This window comes from Eumetopias jubatus, unplaced genomic scaffold (assembly GCF_037043125.1).
Source record: "Eumetopias jubatus isolate StellerSeaLion01/CBP00866 unplaced genomic scaffold, mEumJub1_p1.0 scaffold_6, whole genome shotgun sequence".
NCBI lineage: Eukaryota > Metazoa > Chordata > Mammalia > Carnivora > Otariidae > Eumetopias > Eumetopias jubatus.
Window position 1 is genome coordinate 1794159 of NW_028274812.1, and position 13422 is coordinate 1807580.

The 13422-nt window shown below is 53.5% G+C and overlaps 1 protein-coding gene across 1 annotated transcript; it reads left to right on the forward strand.

Moving 5' to 3' along the window:
• The first annotated feature begins 3965 nt into the window (after window positions 1-3965).
• On the forward strand, window positions 3966-13061 carry DACT2 (dishevelled binding antagonist of beta catenin 2). Its single transcript, XM_028103228.2, has 4 exons — window positions 3966-4220; window positions 9543-9675; window positions 10588-10830; window positions 11443-13061. Exons 1-4 carry the CDS (start codon window positions 3966-3968, stop codon window positions 13059-13061), a joined length of 2250 nt encoding a protein of 749 aa, XP_027959029.2.
• The last annotated feature ends 361 nt before the right edge of the window (window positions 13062-13422 follow it).

Genomic DNA, 13422 nt, shown 5'->3' on the forward strand with positions numbered 1-13422 from the left:
ACAGACCTAAATATATTTATGACAAAGGTGGTACTGCATCACAGTTCAAAAAGGACTGTTTTTTTTTTTTCCCAACAAATACTGCACTAGGATATGTGTTTGAGAAAAAATAGTAATTCCTCCTACCTCATACAATACAGAAAAACCATTGTAGGTGGACTGTAGATCTAAATGAAAAAAAAAAAGTGAAATCATACAGTTTCTAGAAGCAGCATTAAATAATATCTTGAAGAACCTGGATGAGCAAAAATTTCTTTCAAACGGTACAAAAAGGATCAATGATAAATAACAATACAGAAAAATGAAGAGTTTCTGTTCTCCCAAAGACACCATTAAGAGAGTCCACAGACAGAGAGAAGACAGATAACTGAACAAGGGCTCATATCCAGTCTAACCCTCTGTCGGTCTCTCTCTTCCGAAGAAAATGTAAAGGAAGAACCATGAATTCTTTTATAAAGAAAACTAGCATCCGGGACCTTATTCACTACACTCGTTATACAGCTGAGCAAACTGGAGGCAAGGGGTCATGGAGTTGAGGTCTCATAAGTTCCAGTCTAATGCTGTTTCTCCATGACTAGACAAGATGAGCACACGGAACCAAGAAAACAGCAGCAACAAATCATAAGATAACCCGAAAAACCCAACAATAAAAATACTCAAGAAACTAGGAATCAAAGGGAATTTTCTCTGCCTGATAAAAAGGCACCTAAGAAAAACCTGCAGCTAACATCAGATGCAGTGGTAAGACTGAACGTCTTCCCAAAATTAGGAACAAGACAAGGATACCTGTTGGCACCAATCCTGTATGACATTGTATTGGAAATTCCAGGCAGAGCAATAAGGCAAGAAAAAGAAATTAAAAGGCATTCAAATATGAAAGGAAAAGAGTGAAACTATTTCTATCTCCAGAGAACATGACCTTGAAAAAATGCAAGGGAATCCACTAAACATCTACTAGAACTAATAAATTCAGCAAGTTTGCTGGGATCAATACACAAAATTCAAGAGCTTACTTCTACAAATTAGCAATGAACATTCTGAAAATTAAATTAGAAAACATTCCCACTTACAATAGTACCAAAAAAGAATTTTGTAAATATTTTTATTTAGAAATAAATTTAGCAAAAGAAATACAAGACTTGCACACTGAAAACTACAGAACACCTTCGAAAGAAATTAAAGAAGACCTAAATATATGGAAAGACATCCCATGTTTATGGTTCAGAAGACTTAACCTTAACATAGCAATACTTCTTCAATCAATCAACAGATTCCATGCAATCTCCATCAAAATCCCAGCCAACTGTTTTGCAGAAATTGACCAGCTGATCCTAAAATCCATATGGAAAAGCAAGGGACCCAGAATAGCTAAAACAATCTTGAAAAAGGATAGAGTTGGATGACTTATACTTCCCGACTTTAAGCCTTACAACAAAGCTACAATATTCAGAACACTGTGGAATTAGCATAGGAAGGATATATACACCAGTATAACAGAACGGAGAATCCAGAAACTGGTTCTCTGGATCAACTGATTATCAACAACAGTCTCAAGACAATTTAATGGGGAAAGAATTGAGTTTCCAACAAATTGTAACAGGACAACTGGACATCCACATGCAAAAGAATGGAGTTGGACGCCCACCTCATCTCATGCACAAAAAAATTACTCAAAATGGATCAAAGACTTAAATGTAAGCACTAAAACCATAAAAATTTTTAGAAAAAAGCACAGATGTGATCTCTGACCTTTGGTTAGACAATGGTGTCTTAGATATGACACCCAGAGCATAGGCAACAAAAGAAAAAATCGATAAGTTATACTGCACCAAAATTAAAAACAATTTTGCTGCAAAAAGTGTACGTTTTTGTACATGATCAAGAAAGCGAAATATTACTCCACCAAAGGGAAAAGATATTTGTAAATCATATATCTGATAATGAAATTGTGTCTAGAATGCATAAAGAATACTTACATCTCAATAATGAAAGGACAACCCAATTTTAAAAATGGTAAAGGATGTAAATACACATTTGTCCAAAGAAGATACACAAATGGCCAATACGTACATGAAAATATGCTTCGCGTCACTAGCCATAGGGAGATGCAAATCAAAATCACAGTGAGATACCACTTCACACGTACTGAGATGCTTACAAGCAGAAGGACGAACGCTCGCATGGGCATGGTGATACTGGGTCCCCCATAAGGCGCTGCTGAGAATGAAACAGTCTGTCCATAGTTTGGCTATTAGTAGTGGACAATGCTGCTATAAACACTGGGGTGCAGGTGCCCCTTCAGATCACTGTGCTTGTATCCTTTGGATAAATACCAAGTAGTACAATTGCTGGGTCCCAGGTAGCTCTATTTTTAACTCCTTAAAGAACCTCCATACTGTTCTCCAGAGTGGCTGCACCAGTCTGCGTTCCCACCAACAGTGTAAGAAATGTCCATCGACAGATGAATGGATAAAGAAAATGTGGTACATATATACATATATGTATATGTATATATACAATGGAATATGACTCAGCCATCAAAAAGAATGAAATCTTGCCATTTGAAAGGATATGGATGGATCTAGAGGGTATTATGTTAAGCGAAGTAAGTCAGAGAAAGACAGATACCATATGAAACAAAACAGATGAACATAGGGGAAAGGAAGGAAAAATAAAATAAGACAAAACAGAGAGGGAGGCAAATCGTAAGAGACTCTTAACTATAGGGAACAAACTAGGGTGGACGGAGGGCAGGCGGATGGGGGCATGGGGTAATTGGGTGATGGGCATTAAGGAGGGCACAGGATGTTATGAGCACTGGGTTTTATATGCAACTGATGAATCACTAAATCCTACCTCTGAAACTAATAAAAATAAATAAATAAATGAAAGCAGTCTGTTAGGCCTTCAAAAGATCTAACAGAGTAGTTCCCTACTCCGAGGTCTATACCCCAGGGAAGTGAAAATTTACTTACTTCCAGCTAAAAGTTAGCACCTGAATGTCCATAGCAGATTATTCATAGTAGCCAAAAAGTGGAAACACCCCAAATGTCCACCAATAAATGAAAGGATAAATAAAAGTGGTCCATACAATGGAATATTAGCTACCTATAGAAAGGAATGAAGGACGGAGGCACGCTACAGCCTGGAGGAACCAACCCAACAGGAAAGAAGCCAGTCACAAAGGACGACCTAGGGTATGATTCTACCTCTTGGAAATTTCCAGAACAAGCACATTAGTGGTTCCCCAGTATGGGGAGGTAGAGGGGGAATGGAGAGTGAGGCCAATGGGTAGATGGTTTCTTCTGGGAGTGCTGAAAATGTTCTAAAATTGATCGTGGTGATAGTTGCCCAACCTTGTGACGGCTGTGAATATAGGAGGAACCACTGAATTGCACACTTTAAATAGGTGCGTTGTAATGAGACATGCATTGCATTTCAATAAAGCTATTATTACCACCACCAAAAAAAAAAAAAACAAAACTGGGGGGTTCCCACTGCAGATATACATTAGGTAAAGTGGATAACACGTTTTTCAAATCTATAACAAGCTTAAAGTGGTACATGGTCCTTACAATATGGTACTGTCCCAAGAATTTATCTTAATTTCTTTAAAAAACTTAACCGTTCACCGCGTTTGTTCCCCTTTTGGCCCTTGCCGACTCTCCTTCGGTCCCCTCCAGACTCACCGCAGGGCGTGGGTCCCAGGGCCCCCAAGGGCGCGAGGCTCCGACGACTGGGCGGGCCCGGGGGCGGCCGCTGTGACCTCGGGGCGTGTGCAAACACCGCCCTCCGCGGCCACCGATAGGTCCCACCCCACCTTGGAGACCTGCGGGGCGGGGGCGGGGAGAAGCGCCGCAGGAGGCCGCGCGCGCGGCCGGGTGCTCGGAGGAGACTCTGGGAGGCCGGGGAGGCCCGGCAGGCTCCGGGGAGGCCGGGCAGGCTCGGGGGAGGCCAGGCGCGGGATGTGGGCGCCGAGCGGCCCGCAGGGGCCCGCGGGCTGGGACCGCCGCAGGGTGGGCGCCCGGCTGCGCGCCGCGCTCGCGGGGCTGCACGAGCTGCAGGGGCTGCGCGCCACGCAGCAGGCGCGCGTGCGGGGCGCCCTGGCCATGCAGCCCCCGCCGGGGCCCGCCGCCCCCCGCGCCCCCGAGCAGCCCAGCGGCCCCCGCGCGCACGAGCTGCGGCTGGAGGCGGCGCTGGAGGCGCTGCAGGAGCAGCTGGTAAGGAGCGCGGGGCCCCGGGGGTGCTAGGGCGCGCGGGGAGGCGGCGAGCCGGGCCACCTGGCGCGGGCAGCGCCGCGGCTGGGCTGTCCGACTGATTGAAGGGCACCCCTTGGGATTTCAGGGAACGCAGTTTGGGTTCAAACGAGAGGGCCGCGGAGGCCCGAGGCACAGGGATAAGGATCCTGATTCTGAAAGGCGCACTGGGGCGCACCCTGGCGCTGCCGCCTTCCCTGAGAGCAGGCAGGCTTTTAGCGTGCATTCCTGTTTCACTTCCGGCGCTGTTCTGATAAGAGCGCATTAGGTCGGGTTCTCCTGGTGGGGGCTTACTCGGGATCCTGGTGTCAGACCCGGGATACAGGTGTCCCTGCTGCGCAGGCTCAGGAACATTGCCCGCGTGCTCGGCGCAGCCCGAATTGTCCCCACAACGTGCTCAGGTTAAATGGGGTCCGGTCATTGTAACAAAATAGTGAGGAAAGCATGTATCCCATGAAAGCTTCTTCAGTTTTAAATTGTAACCTGACCTGTAAAATGAGGCGTGGCCTCTGAATCCCAGAGGCCTTAATACCGGGGACCCTCCTGGGATTGCTTTACCTTTGTGTCTCCTGGCTACCTGGCCGCCTCCAAATGCCAGCACCTTTTTACAGGGTTGAAGACGCTCAGATGGTTGCTCCTCCCTTTTTAATCTGCTGCAGGCTTTCTCTTCGTGTATTGGAAACAACTCAAGAGTTTTTCCAGTATTGAGTATGTTTTAAAGGAAAAATGAAAAGGCTATATGGAAACATTCCTATCTGATGCAGTTAATTCTAGTCCTCTTAAAGTGGAATTTTTTAAATTTAGAAATTCAAATCTGTTCTGTTTAAAAGCTGCTGGCCGTCTTCGCAAAGCTGCCCAATGATTCTGCAGCCTTGCTATCAGCTTAGCTCCCTCCCGTTACCGGCTTGTTGGGTGTTTCTGGATTCCAGAATCTGGAAGATGCCTCCCAGGACTCCGGACTCGTATTGCAAAAAGCAGGCGGAAGGTGGAGGGAGAAGAACCTGGGCCCTGACTATGCAGCCTCCCCTCTTGTGATTGAGCTGCCCCACAGAAGGCAGGAGCCGGCTCTGGAAGGGGACCGTCACCCGTGTTTTACCGCCCTTAGTGGTCTGCCCCGGTTCCCCGCATGTCTGCACTGCAAGCTCCGCGGCGCACAGCCGCCTACAGAGATGCGTGGCTCCCCGGGAAGAGCCGGGAGCTGCTGAGATGCTGGCCTCAGCGCTCCTCAGCGGGGCAGAAGCACAGCTGGCGATTAACTTGACTTAAGTAATACACAAATCAGACTTGGGAGTCGTCAGCCTCTAATTACAAGTAGCCTTTGGAAGAGATCAAACAGGTTTTTTTGTTTAAAAAAATTTTTTTTATGTGGGGACCAGAAGGAACACGCAGACTTTGTCTTCAAACTTTGTTCTTGGCATGGATTATGTGATCAAAAGAAGAATAATTGAATTTGTGTGACATCAGCTAGGGCTTAACACTTAACATTTTTCTTGCAGGGGAAAAAATAGGAGTAATACTAGTTCCGTGATGAAGAGTATAATCAAAAGCCTTTCATCCGCAGCGCGGTTGCAGACTCGCAGCGCCCGCTCACTCAGGGCCCCTCCCAGTCCCGTGCTGGCGTGGACCGAGCGTCCGTGTTCAGGTGTGAAGGCAGGAAGGGCTTGGATCTGCCCCTCGGCAGCTTTGTCCTGCAGGAGTTCGCCCGTGAGAATGAGCCTGAGCGTTTCTGGGGATTTAAACTGCAATTAGGAACTTAGCAGAGTTAGCACGTTAACACTTACCCAAATGGGCTGCACCTAAAGTCACAAAGGAACAGGCAGTAGGTGCTTAGTAAGTATTTGGTGAGCAAATAAAGGCATGGCTTCCGTTGCTCTTAACAGAAGAGAACGTTTACTGTCTCCCTGGTCTAGATTTCTGAGCCAGTGATGCCCCCGTGCCCTCTGAGCAGGGCAGCTGCTTCTCCCTGTCCAGCCCTGTGCTTCTGTTGATAACGCCAGGGAGATCGGTCATCCCTGAGAAGTGGCCGCCGTCCCCATTTCCTAGGAGTTAGGTGCCCGGCGACACTGCCATGGCCTGCAATGCCCCAGAGGAGGCCGGAAGCTCCACCTCCCAGCAGGAGGTGCCGTGGGAGAGGTGCTCTGAGGTGCAAGTGAAGAAAGGTTCTGGGGACCCGCAGTGAAATCTTACCCTGAAGAATTTCCCAGGAGTTGACTTGGCCGGTCGTGACTTGTCCTAAGAGTGGCAGCGTGCAATGATTGCTTCTCACTGGCGGGTTCTGGCATTAAATTCTGCAAGAGCAGGCTGCCTCCGCAGCAGTTAGCATGAGGTCGGCTGTGTTCCCTGGACCGGCCATGCTTGCTTCCTGAACTCACACGGGAGTGAACTTGCCCAAGTTCACCAGTGAGGGCAGGGCATCCCCAGGACTGTGCCAGGCCTCCGTCCGGTACTCGTGAGGCTGATCTGTGCCCCTGGGGCCTTTGCTGTTGATTGATGGACCTCTTTTGCAGCCTGGCGGTAATGTTTACCCGCGTACAGGGCCCGGGGGTAGCCACGGCAGTCACGTCTGTCCTGTTTCCTTTGCATACTCTCAGCTTTTGAGGAAAGAAAAAAGGTTCAGGTTTAGACGCCATGGGTGTATCCTGAACTTGAGGGCATTTTTTCCTTTTTGTCCTTTGGGTCTGCCCTAAAGGTTTGAGGAGACCGGAATGCAGAGTCGTGGCTGGAAACCAAAGACAAACAAGTGGAAATCAGATGGTTCTCTTACGGTACATGAAGTAAACATTTCAGAGAAAGGGATAAGCTGAGTCTTTGTTTTTAATGGCATTCCCTGGGTTGTCGTGCTCAAGCTTCTTGCCTCTGCGAGAACCCTTTGCCTTCCCTGGGAGGCTTGTCCAGATGCAGGCTCCCAGGTGTGGGCAGGATCCCAGGAATCTGCATTTACGCTCAGGCGATCCCACCTCCTGGGGAAGTGTGTGCTCCCTTACTCGCTTGGCCCCTTACACAGGGTGGGGGGATTCCGACACCTTTCGCTGCCCTGATGCCTGGATGCTGGGGACAGAGGTGGGGAGGAGGGGGGCCCCCCAAACTTGCTGGCTCTGACGGGGATGCATGTGGCTGCCACAGTCCCGTTCACCCAGTGCTGACGTGTCTGTAACATTTTCTCTGCAGAAGAAATATGTGGAGAGAGATGCTCTGTGGCTGGGTTGCCATGGATTATGCTCTGTCCTGGTCACAGAACGAACTTGAGACAATTAGCACAAAGTTAGATGCCAAGAAGGAGTTAATGAAGAGCAGAGACATACAACCCCAAGGGAGGGACGGGGGAAGGGTTAATGAGGACAGTGTAAATCCCCGATGGCGAAGCCCTGTGGGCGACGGGCAGGTCCTGAGGATGCGGTAAATCATCTGCGAATCCCCGAGAGCCCGTGTGCCTGTGGCCTCTGGACATTAATCGGAAACCACCCACCGAAGGCCTGGCTGGCCAAACATTAATCACCAAGCAGTTAGTCTCAGCACAAACACACAGAGGTGACTCTTTTTTGTGGAAGGAAGGACGCGAACTGGGGCATCAGAGGTGCTCTCTTCCTTCAGAAGGACGAGAACATCGTAATTTCGAAGAGAAGAGGTCAGATCGGTTTGTAAGCACCGAGGTGTGACCTAACAGAGGAACTGACTTTTCTGTTGGCACAGTGGCCTTACTTTATGACAGGAAAAGAAAAGTCGGTTGCACTGAAAAGGCACACGGGCCCCTTTGCCTGGATCTAGTGCTCTTTACGGGGAGGGTCGTTCGCGGAAGCCCATCTTTGCATACCTCTCTCTCTGCTCTTCGCCTGGGTAACGTTTTCCTTTGTAAAAATATTCAGAGTCAGAAGCCAGATGTTTAGGCTGGACTGGATAGTTCGGGGATTATAAAGTTTTTATTAAAGTCAGGACTGGTTTTTGCTGTGATATGTTTACGGATAGTGGCTTTGAGACTCTGTTGAGACTCCTTGAGACTCTGTTGCTGTAACACGTGGAGCTTGCTCTCAGAGCCCTGGATGGGGTCCTGGAGCAAAGGGGAGTTGGGCACCGTGGCCCCGGGGGAGGTGGCCTGGGCATGGTGGCCCGGGGAGGTGGCCTGGCATGCACCAGGCACTGTGTCAGGCCCTGGGCTTCTCACCCACTTCACCTCACCTGGGCTAGTGTCTGATCGCTGTGCCCACATGACTCCCTCGTAAGAATTAGAAATTACTGCGACCTGCTTCCCTCTTGGACTGCATCCCCATAGTACTGAGATTACTGAAATAATTATGAGGCTCAGGGGAATTCCTCACTTTCTGTATTAAATTTGAAACACAACTAATCATTTTCTTAAACAGGGTGAACCACATAATTACATTCATTCATTATTTGCCTTAAACTTAATTGTTGATAAAAATAAGAAATTTATGCAGCACCCCTTGAAAACGGTGTTGTTTTATAATCGAAAGAAGAAAATCAGTATTTGTGAAGCACTCAGTGCTAGCTGCTGTACATATATATTATTTACATGTGGGAATGTGTGCGAATACGTATTCTGAGCATTAACCACATACACATATTTTATGTGTATTATATAATTACACACAAATATGTTCGGCTAATGCTCTTAATAACTCATTTACGGCTGAAGCCTGGAGAGGGTAGAGCCTCGGGGCAGAGCTAAGAAGTGAACCTCTACACCCAGAAGATTCTCGGGCAGATATTTGAGGCTTGCTGAGTGCAGGCACTGTCCCCTCCTGCCGGGCCTCCGCCCTGTCCCTTCTGCTAGAAGAGCCAGCTGTAAAGGGGGGAAGGTGCAGAAGGGGGCCTTTTTCTCTCCGGGACTTTCCTAGGCCCTTGAAAAGTCCGGGGGTCACCCAGGGCCTGCTGAGTAAAAGAATATGGCGCGGGAGTGTGGGAAAGTAGGTTCTTACATAAAACTCGGAAAACAGCGGCTGAACGCGTCGTCTGTGCCACGGGGTAGAAAAAGCACCAAGAGTAGGTGCTTTGATCCCGAGCTCAGAGGCTGTGTCAGCCTCCCTATAGAGAAATACGTAGTTGAGAATTGCTGATTTTTCCATAAGTCTGCAGCTTCGGGGGGGAAACCGGTTGGCGGGGGAGGGGTGACTGGAGGCAGGGGAATTGTTTCGGGGGTGGGGGGTACAGAGTTGCTGGAGCCTGTGGATTGTGGAGTTTACGTCGCAGGCCCAGTGCTGACCTCCCGTGGGGCGCGGAGCTTGTGTTCTGCCCGCGGACAGCGTTATTTCTCATGTTCTCACTTCCTAGAGCCGCTTACGACGCCAGGATACCGGCCTGAAGACCCGCTGGGAGCAGCTGGACCGGCGGATGGGTGAGCTGCAGCTGGACGTGCGCCGACCCTGCAGCGAGGCGGCCGACAGCGACAGCAGGCCCAGCTCAGGTAGCCTGCGCCCCGGGGGACCGCACACGTGCGGGGCCGCCCAGGCTCCCGGGCCCGGCTCAGTGAGGGCGGCCCCAGCCTGGAGAACCCGTTCCCGAGGAGTACTGGAAATGCACCCCTTCCCCCATTCTCCCCAAATGTGCTTCGGGAAAAGGGGAATGTGCACGTAGGGTGTGTTCGTGGAGAGACTTCTTGATGGATGAAGCCGCCGTGTCTCACCTCTGTCTGGGCTGACACAGATTCCGGGCCGTGTTCAGGTTGGATTAACAGGGAGGTTGTCAAGAACTGTTTTATGAGACCACAGTCTGCAGGTTTATACAGTCTCAATTCTGCGTGATCTCTCAGAGAAGGGGGGTCCGGACACTGTCCCCTTGCCCGCTGCCCGTGTGTCCCTTGCCCTAGAGCTGCGAGGTGATGGTTCTGGAGCCGTTCCGACCCTCCTGGTTCAGGGCACATCATCCCACCTGGCCGGAGCCTAGTGTGCGGCCACCCCAGGACACCGCGGATGGCGCTGTCTGCTGTTCCTCTTTCTGTAAATTTGCGGAACCACGTCCTGGTCTGGGGGGGCGATGCGTGCGTCAGGGTCCGGGCTGGAGGCCCACAGCGCGCTGCCCTTCCTCTGAGCCACAGGCACCGGGGGGCAGGGACAAGGACGCCAGAGGCCTGGCCCCGTCGGGAGAGGGAAGCCACTTGCCCGGGAGGGGGGCGCGCCGGTGGGGGGGGCATGGGCGAAGGGGGCTCCCACGGACCATGTTCACAGGGCGACGGCGGACAGTAACAGGGAGCCCCCGGCCAGCGTCTCCAGTGCCCGCCTTGCTGAGACCCGGAGCCCCCCTGAGCACCGGGGCCTGCTCGGGCAGAAAAGGGGCTGCTGCGCCGGGGTCGCTGACCACCTCCGCTCACCCCGTCTAGGCTTCTACGAGCTGAGCGACGGAGGCTTCTGCTCCCTGTCCGCCTCCTGCACATCCGTGTGTAGTGACCGCATGTCCTCCTCCCTGGGAACTTTGCCGCCAGCTGACCCCACGGCCAGGCCCGACGCGGGGGACTGCCGGCCCCGGTCGGCCGATGAGACCACCGTGCACGGAGCACCCCCACCCGCCTGGGTCCCCCAGGCCGTGGAGGACGGCATGTCCCGGCCCAGGCCCGTGTCTACAGGTAGAGGAGAGCCGGGAGGGGTGGGACGTCCCATCCAGGTGGCGGGGGCGGCTGGGGGCGGCTGTTCCACCGCCGAGCACAGAGCGGCGAAGCCCCGTGCGCATCTGGTGCTGGTCCCACACGTACTCTATAGGCTTTTTTTGGTTTTTGGATGGAGACAGGAGTACTTCCGTTCATTACAGCAAGTCTGTTGTGATAAAAAGCATTTTTTTCTTCGGATTTAAGTGGACATCAGAAAGTTATTTTAGAAACCCTTCTAGAACCCTTACACACCCTGACGGGTACCTGTCTAATTGGAATGGACACAGCACCTAGAGCGACCCAAACCTTGGGTGAATGAGGGCATTGAAATGATAGATTTTGAGTCCAGGCTTTACCTTCAAGCTGTGGCAGAGAGGGGAGACCAGAGCAGGTGATGGAGTTAGCGTGCAAGCAGCCCCCTCCGCAAGCTCGAGTCCCGGCGTTGGCATGCACAGTGGGCCGCTGTTCCTGCCCGCCTCCCGCCCACACCTGCACAGCGCACTGCACCGTCGTGGCACTGCGTGGAAGGTGACACTAGGACTGTACTGGGGTCTCCACGATTCACCTGTTGCTCATTTTTCTCATTCCCAGGTGATCTTGAAAGAGTCCTGCCATCTGAGGTGGTGCTCCAGAAAGCCAGCGCACACCCCAAGTCCACTTCCGTTCTCTGCCACGGGATGGACCTCCCAGCCCCCGTGCTGGACCCCAAATACCAGCGTGACCTGGTGTCCAAGGGCGGCAGGGAGGTGTACCCGTACCCCAGCCCCCTGCACGCTGTGGCTCTGCAGAGCCCTCTCTTTGCTCTACACAAAGAGACCCTGCAGGGTCATGGCCGCTCGCCCTCTAGGGAGCCCCTCCCCATCCCCGCGGCCCTGGGCTCCATCCGGACTGGACCTGTCCTTGAGGCTGGTCCAGCTGCAGCCTATATAGACAGGCTGTTGAGGCTGCGGGCCCAAGGGACCCCCCCAAGGGGCAGTGTGGGTGAGCAGGGACCCTCAAGACATGAGGCGCCCCCATCCCCGCGGGTGCTTGGTGGCCAGAGAGCAGATGGTGAAGGTGGGCTGGAGAAGCTGGTGTGCCCCTCAGGGAAAGCAGGAACAGGTGGGATGGCTCAGAGGGCGGACAGCAGCAGGGACGGCCTCAAGCAGCGGGGACCTGCACTGCTCGCAGCCACCCCACGCTCCAGCAGCCTTCCAGAGGAGGGACCCAAACCCCCGATGGGCTGCGTCTGTGGGGAGACCATGAGGGGCTCCCCTCAGTCGGGGCATGGGCCAGCCCCCTCTCCCCGCCCCCAGGCTCAGCAGCAGGCTCTCAGCTGCCAGGACAGCACAGTCCTGTTGCCTACCAGGAAGGGGGGCAGGGAGAGCCCTGCGCTGGCCCCAGGGCACTGTGCCCCGCCCCCATTTGCTGACAGCGGAGCTTCCCCCCTAGGGCTGAAAACAGGCCACCCCAAGACAAAGTCTGTGAAGATCAAGAGAGGGTCCAGTGACAAGGTGCTACGGTTTGGGGGTCAGCCGTCCCCTGGGGGGGCCCTCGCAGCCCCGCTGTTGCCCCCCGAGTGGGGGCAGGGTCTCAGGAGGAGACCCACCCTGGCGGGGACGGCGCCCAGCCGGTCCTGCTCTGAGCCCAGACTCTACCCCGTGCCCCTCCTGGTGCCCCTGCTAGTGGCCCGACGGGAGGGTCACCGGGCCCCCGCCCAGGCCTCGTTCCCCTTGGAAGTGGCTGCTCTGGTGGCGGCCGGGGGGCAGGTGCGGAGGAAGCAGCGCAGGTGGCTGTCCTCCGTGGAGATCTCAGGCAGCCTGGGGCCCCACAGGCTTGCGGCAAGCAGAGCGGGGGGCCCACGGCCGGTGTGTGCCCGCGCCAGGCCCAAGCTGCCCCGCCAGGATGCCCGGGTCAGGAGCGAGTCGGAGGGCTCTGAGCGGTCAGCCGAGGGCGCCTCCCTGCTCCACTCCACCGTGGCCGACAGCAGTGAGGACGGGGCGAGCGACCGCACCACCAGCCACTTTGGAGACCGGGAGTCCAGCGGCAGTGACTCAGAGGCCGAGGCCTGGCCTCAGGCGTGTCCCCCCCAGCCCCCGAGGGCCCCAGGCGCCCGCAGGCCACCCCTGCCCCCGGTGCCCAAACTGTGCCGCATCAAGGCCTCCAAGGCCCTGAAGAGGAAGATCCGACGGTTCCAGCCGGCGGCGCTCAGGGTCATGACCATGGTGTGAGACCCATGGGAGTCGGCTGAGCGCCTCCCCAGCCGCTCGGGGGACGGGGGTCCCAGGGGAAGCCGTCCTCCTGGGGACCCACGGGTGAGCGTGTGACCAGCACGGACAGGCCCTTCCCTGGCTAAGGACCAGGCTCGCACTTTGTCGGCTGTCCAGGATGCGGATGTGGGTTTGTGTGTCATCTTGCTAGTATGGATTAACTCTGAAGTCACTCAGAAGGGGCTGAAGTGGGTCCCCCGGGCTTGCCCCATGGACCGCAGTGGCTCTGGCGAGCGTTGGCCACAGCGGAGACTGGTAGAGACTGCCGTCCCGCCCACCCGCTGCCTCCGTGTCAGCGTCTTCCCGGGGCGGGCATCCCACA

Coding starts and splice junctions, on each gene's coding strand:
- DACT2 (XM_028103228.2), top strand. CDS start 3,966: ATGTGGGCGCCGAGCGGCCCGCAGGGGCCCGCGGGCTGGGACCGCCGC. Junction 4,221..9,542: donor AGGCGCTGCAGGAGCAGCTG/GTAAGGAGCGCG, acceptor CTCACTTCCTAG/AGCCGCTTACGACGCCAGGA. Junction 9,676..10,587: donor CGACAGCAGGCCCAGCTCAG/GTAGCCTGCGCC, acceptor CACCCCGTCTAG/GCTTCTACGAGCTGAGCGAC.